Source organism: Penaeus chinensis, chromosome 6 (genome assembly GCF_019202785.1).
Source record: "Penaeus chinensis breed Huanghai No. 1 chromosome 6, ASM1920278v2, whole genome shotgun sequence".
NCBI lineage: Eukaryota > Metazoa > Arthropoda > Malacostraca > Decapoda > Penaeidae > Penaeus > Penaeus chinensis.
In genome coordinates this window covers 1433712-1440354 of record NC_061824.1, presented here as the reverse complement: position 1 = coordinate 1440354, position 6643 = coordinate 1433712, and the positions used below count along the sequence as shown (strand labels likewise).

The window sequence follows — 6643 nt, the reverse complement described above, 5'->3', positions numbered from 1 at the left end:
AGAGGACAGATTCATAAGGTTTTCAAAATCTATGTGAATGTGTTTTCCTTTATTTTCCAAACAGTATCTAACAAAATACCAATGGTTACTTCCTCTTTGATTAAAATCTTTATCATTATTCGGATAAACTTCAGAAAATTGGATTACATTAACATCTACGGGATCCCATTTCTGACTTATAGAAATTGACTGCATATAGAATGCTCTGACAGGGTATCAGAGGATAAAAAGTGTACACACCTTCGTATATAAGACCCATTGTCATTTTGATTTTTCTTTGTTTTTTGTCTTATATGCCATCAAATATGATATGTTTCCACAACTTTATTTAAAAAATACACATTCCTTTAAAAGAAAAAGAAAAAAATGTAATGAACCACATCTAAAATTTAAATCAGAAGGTTATCAAAAAAAAAAAAAAAAAAAAAAAAAAAAAAATTGTTAAAAAAATAAATAGACACTCATACTTCACATTACAGTACAGGCATTAAACAAATATCTAATCTCTAATCATACAATTTTCCTGAAAGTTGACTTAAAACAACTTTTTGTACTGAAAGTGATTGTATAAGCTGTATTCAACAAGAAAAGAAAAGCGCGAGGTCATCGGAAAGAACATCACGAAAAAAATTCTACCGCAAATAACCAACCCCACGACACGTCTAAGTGAAGTATACACATTCACGAATATCCGGCTTCTGCCCCGTGCTACACATTCCTTTGGTGGGGTTCCTTGTAATCATAGTCTATGTAGTCGAAAATGTCTCGCTCACTCGACACCGGCAGGGCCTCTCCGGCTACACCTGGGGGAGAGAAAAATAAATAATGTGAGCAACGACTTTTGTCTTTTTTTTTGTAGTTTTGAAAATCCTCAGCTTTCCATAATGCTGGAATTCCCGGTAGTTTTTTTGTTTGTTTTAAAGGAAGAAAAAAAAGTCATTGTTTGTTTAAAAGGAAGATAAGGAAGAAAAAAAAGTCATATTGTTTGTTTTAAGAGAAGAAAAAAAGTCATATATTTAAGTTTATACTCAAGCAAAAGCCATGTAATCAAACACCAATAAAGAAAAGGTAAGTCGGGAAAGAAGAAAAAGAAGAAATGAAAAAGAAGGAAAGATATAATAAAAAAAGAGGAAATAAAGACAAAAATGAAAGAGAAAAGTAAAAAAAGCACAGAGCAGAATGAAAAATAAAAGAAACATTAAAGATAAAAGGAAAAGACCATCTCAATACACAGCAACATCAACAGCATCTCAAATAAAAGCTTCTCACCTGTGCTGCCTATGGGTCGAATGCAGTACTCGTTCAGTGTGAAACCCTGCTCTAGTGCATGTGCCCGCATGTTTTTGTTGAAGATGTCTGAACCCGTAAAGTACAGAATACCACAGAAGTACTGGTCGTGCGGCAACAGTCGAATGTCGAGACGTCGGTGAGGGAGATCCTGCTCCAGCTGACACACGCCCTGGGGATTGGGTGTGACGATTATTAAGAAGCCAGACAGCTTCACCGGAAATGGTCTTTTATGGTGTCTCTAATAATTCCATGATTCAATGCGTCAACTATACTGATAAATGGTCTGAGGTTATTATTCCCATCCTTTTATCTTTGTGTCTATTTTGATTTTCCTTTAATTTTCTTTTTCATAAAAATCCACATAAAAAGGAAATAAAACAGCAAAACTAATAAACAGACTTAAAACATAAAAACTAAAATTTATATACCATTGATAAATCATTCAAACACACAAACATACAAACAAACAAGCAAACACATGCAAACAAACACACACACACACACACACACACACACACACACACACACACACACTCTCACCATAAACTTGATATCTCCTAATGACAAGGTATCGGTGATCAACTGGCCCTCCTTAAGCTGATTCACGACTTTCTTCAGCAGGTCTGGCCGTTTCTCCGTTTCTGAGGTGTAGGCAGGGTGAGTCAGCAGAACGTCCACGTCACCACTGCTCTTGGCTCCTCGACTGCAGTATAGGGAGGATGCTTTAACAAGGCTAAGACATAACACATAATACTTCTCAGCGACTCACAAAACTCTGTATGAATTAGAAATAATATTTGCAGGATACAGAAGCCTAAACAAAGCTGTAGATAATAAGAAAAGGGAACTTTTTCAAATAAAGAGAACTTTCTGAAATAAAGAGAACTTTTAAAAATAAAGGGTTCTCCCAATAATGTCTTTATGCTTTCATCACACTAAACTTATTACAATAGGTATAATTTGCATATTTCTGTAGATGACAGCATGGTTTGCACTACAATTATCCTTCCATCAATCACTGAATTTAAACATGTGTCCAATAAGTAAATATAACTCCTTCTTATACTGAAGTAGCTTTATCCATTTCTTATAATATGGGGTTGCTATATTCGTACACATAGGAATATAACGTGTTTACAAGTGCCGATACTTACCGATAGCTACCACAGATTGTAATGATGTACTTTGAGTCGATCTCGTTGATTTGCTTTCTTACGACATCCTCAATTCTTTCAATTTCTTCTCTTGGAATCTGCTTTTCGAAATCATCAAAGTACCTGGGAATGAAAATACATTAGCTATGAAGCCATTTGAACTTGTAATCTAGAGGATTGTTTTTATTTTCAATAATAATTAATCAAACAAACCTGTAAGACTATGAAAAGAATTCTAGTAGTAATAATAATAGTAGTAGTAGTAGTAGTAGTAGTAGTAGTAGTAGTAGTAGTAGTAGTAGTAGTAGTAGTAGTAGTAGTAGTAGTAATAACAAAAATAACAATAATAATATCAATAACAATAACAATAACAAAAAATTATAATGATTATAACAATAATGATAACGATAATGATGATGGTGATGATGATGAAGGAGAGGGAGAAGTAGAAGAAGACAAAACAGAAGATGTAGAAGAAGAAGAAGAAGAAGCAGAAGACAAATGAGAACAAGTAGAAGACAAAAAAAGGAAGTAGAAGACAAAAGAGAAGATAAAGAACAAGAACAAGAAGAAGACAAAAGAGACAAAGAAAAATAAAAAAGTGAGACAACAAAGAAGCAAAGCCGCCCAACCCACTTCAATCCGATGATCTGATGATGATTCAGTTTGTCTTGGTTTTTCCTGAGGTCCTCCAGGTTAAGAATTCCTTCGTTGACGAGCTCCCGCGCTTTAGCTGGTCCAATGCCCGTCACGCGATTGAGCAGGTTGATGGCGACGTTGGTCTCGCTCGCACGAATCTGTTATGAAATTGAAAAAAAAAATGTGTAGAAAAAAAAAATTGTTGATAGAATTTATTATCAATAAATTCTTATATGGTGTTTTGTAAAATATTGTGTATATTTAGGATCTTTAGAATATGTTAACAGTAAATGAAAATTAAAAAGTTTTGCATATTCTTCAATTTCTAGAGTAACAACAATACATTCTGATATATCAAAAAACATTAACAGCTAGAAGATCAATTTTCCTATTTCAATTTTATTAAATAAAGTAAACAAAACCAGAGTACGATACTATTCAGAGACGGTATAAAGGCTTCAAGAAAGAAGAGAAAAGAATATAGAAAAGAAAAAGAAAAACAGAACAAGCGCCATACCTTCTCCAGTTTCGTTAATTTTCCTGTATTCAGAAACTCTTCAATCTTGTCTGCAATCTTCGTGCCGATACCTTTGATCTTTTTGGCCTCATTGCCGTCTTTAATGCGCGTAGGATACTCTCCTAGAGCAGCCGCAGCATTCCGATAAGCATTGTATTTGTGAATGTTGCGATTTACATTTCGCTCATAGTCAGCCAGTTCTGTTTGGAAAAATGGTAAATAATTTGAAATGTTTGGCAATAAATACATAGTATGTTTTTCTAATTAACTAGATGAATATTATGAAACACGAACTAAATAGAATGCTACCAATATAGTTACACAATAACAAGGACAAATACTTTAAAAGGCATCTGCATGACAGCTACTGCCCCATTTGTCAACTGCGGAATCTATTAATGCTATGATACTTTATCTATTACACTTGAATTGGACATTCAATTTTTTTTATTTTTTATTTAACATGAAATTCATATTAAAACAGTCCTAATTTCAATTAAAAAGCCAACCATAACAAATCTTTCCCTAACTCACTGCATTTTGAACTGTGCGAGATGCTTTGAAATTTAAAATTTAGCTTGCAGTAAAATGTTGCAAAGAAGATACTAGCTGCCATAGTAAAATATGAACAAATTAAGCAGGAAGCCCCTAGTTACTCTTCCTTAAGAAGACAGTCATTGCTGCATCCCCCAAGAATAAAAGTGGAGGACATTTGTTGGCTTTAATTAGAGCACCGACAGGTAAGGAGCTTCACACTGAGTATCTTATCTATAACTTTTCTTCTTTTTCTTTTCTAATATATCACAAAAATGATAAGGAAAAGTTAATTAGCATTGTTTTCACAGGTTTTATTCCCTCCTCCCTGCACTTATCTCTTATATATGAACTCATACTATCAAGTACTGAATGGGGTTGGATAATATTTATTTTTGGACTGCACCATATTAGCACATACCCTTTCACAACTATACAATTTTAGCACATTCCATTCAAAAATTACACCAAATTAGCACAAACCATTCAAATACTTGACTATATTTGTACATACCAAGCAAAAATGATACCATCTTAGAACATATCACATAAAACCTACACCATATTGGCATATACCCATTAAAAACTAAACAAACACACACCATTTAAAAATTACACCAAATTAGCACATGCTAACAAAACTACACACACCATGTAAACATTACCGCAAATTAGCACACACCCTTTAAAAAACGGTAACATCTTAGCACACATCACTTAAAAACAATGACATCTTAGCACACACCACTTAAAAACAATGACATCTTGGCACACACCAATTAACTACTATACAATCAGGCCATTTACGAATTATTGCTCCAAATTAGTAGCACCTACCGAGCAAAAACTCGCACAGGTCTCCATTGGGTTTCTGTGTGCTCTCGTAACCTTTCCTCTTGCTGCTCATCTTCAGGAAGGTAAACTGATTGCAGCCAGCAGACCAAGATGACAGAACAAACAGCACAGGACCGACGAGACAGCAGGAGTGAAGAACTAGCAGGACGGAGCTTGTAAAATCTGCGATCTTTCCTGCATGTTAAAAAATTGCTCTAAAGTGACGCAAGAGTTATGTTTTATCGTCTCGTTCTCTTTATCTTCCTCTTCTCTCTTCTTTCTGTAGGGTTTTCGTATTCTTCTATAGTCTACATACCCCGGACTCTATTTCCTTAGTTGCTCCTCATTATTGTTCTCGTGTTATTTCAATGTTTCGTGGAGAGGAACGTGTCAGCGACTTGTTTGGACGCGACTCGGCATGTAAACAAACATCGAGGGAGCCTGAGTGTAATTTTTTTTTTTTTTTTTTTTTTTTTTTGTTATTGTATTTCATTGTAATGTTTAGTACTTTATTTACTGTTGGCTGATTGTTTTTTCTTCTTTTTTTTCTTCTTTTCTCTTAATTGTTATCGTAATTCATTATGATGCTACTGAATAGTCAGTAGCATTATTATCAGCAATATGTCTTTTATCTACTTCTCTACAGCTTGGGCGGCGAAAGGCTTTGTTACAGTTGATATGTTGTCATACTGTGATACTACATTTAATATTTATGGGATATCTTCTTATATCTTCAAATGGCATGACATGGTTGCATAGTTCCGCGTACCTTATGACAGGTGGTCTGAAAGGGTAGAACATATGCCACTGTGAGATATAATGTACAAGCGTTCACTTATATTCTTCATTGCAAAGTTAACATAGTTACTTGATCTGCCTAATGCAATCAATATATAAGCCTTCTCGCGGTTACAACACTACACTATTTTGTTCTTGTTTTATGTGTGAAATCCTAGAGAGAGTGTGAGGTGCTTGTTGTCACTGCTGTCCACCAATATGTCAGGGTTTCGGTTGACGGAAACTCACGGCCTGGTCTCATTCTTTATTGTTGGTCGCGTAGGGTGTCGGTAGCGTAGCCGGCAGCGAATAGGCCCGGCCAGGTGGGGGCCCTGGAGGGTGACCCCCAGGAGGAGGCCGCGTCCGAACGGGAGCGTGACTCGAGGAAGAGTGATCGTCCGGGTCAAGGTTGCTGGCAAAGGTCAAGTGGGATGTGGGCTTGGCTTAGGTCGGCGGTGCCACACTATTGGTCACCCTTGCTAGTGGAAGGCGTGACAATGAAGGCTTCTGACTACTCTGAGAGAGAGAGAGAGAAGAGAGAGAGAGAGAGGGAGGAGAGAGAGAGAGAGAGAGAGAGAGAGAGAGAGAGAGAGAGAGTTTTCAAGATGCTCATGGATAATTAATAGTGTGCACTGCTTTAAGTATAACAAAGGGAACAATGTCTTTTTTTGGGGAGGCAGTCGTATAAGATATACTTCATTCCGACAATTTCCACGAAGGAACAGACCCCCTAAGGAGACAGGGACTGAGGCCCAGTGTAGGGAATCGCCCCCAAGGTCTATATAAGTGTATATAAGGTAGAGGTGATATGTATGTATGTATCACCCTTACCTTGGATCTCAGCCCTCGACTTAGCTAATTGTACAAGGTCTTTTCTTCTTTCCTTTCCCTTCTCTTC

The 6643-nt window shown here is 36.1% G+C and overlaps 1 protein-coding gene across 2 annotated transcripts; it reads right to left on the bottom strand.

Moving 5' to 3' along the window:
- Nucleotides 1-34: 34 nt before the first annotated feature.
- Nucleotides 35-5381, bottom strand: LOC125026421 (DNA polymerase beta-like). Of its 2 annotated transcripts, XM_047614865.1 has the most exons (8): nt 5285-5379; nt 4972-5163; nt 3601-3800; nt 3081-3241; nt 2445-2567; nt 1831-1993; nt 1270-1459; nt 35-803 (listed from the first exon to the last, which is right to left on the bottom strand). In XM_047614865.1, exons 2-8 carry the CDS (start codon nt 5039-5041, stop codon nt 709-711), a joined length of 1002 nt encoding a protein of 333 aa, XP_047470821.1. In that variant the 5' UTR covers nt 5042-5163; nt 5285-5379; the 3' UTR covers nt 35-708. The 2 variants fall into 2 exon arrangements, with proteins under 2 accessions (XP_047470821.1, XP_047470820.1); XM_047614864.1 differs by having other exon boundaries at nt 4972-5381.
- Between the last annotated feature and the right edge of the window lie 1262 nt (nt 5382-6643).

Coding starts and splice junctions, on each gene's coding strand:
- LOC125026421 (XM_047614864.1), bottom strand. CDS start 5,041: ATGAGCAGCAAGAGGAAAGGTTACGAGAGCACACAGAAACCCAATGGA. Junction 3,801..4,971: donor CCTGTGCGAGTTTTTGCTCG/GTAGGTGCTACT, acceptor TTTTCCAAACAG/AACTGGCTGACTATGAGCGA. Junction 2,568..3,080: donor CATCAGATCATCGGATTGAA/GTGGGTTGGGCG, acceptor TTTCATTCCCAG/GTACTTTGATGATTTCGAAA.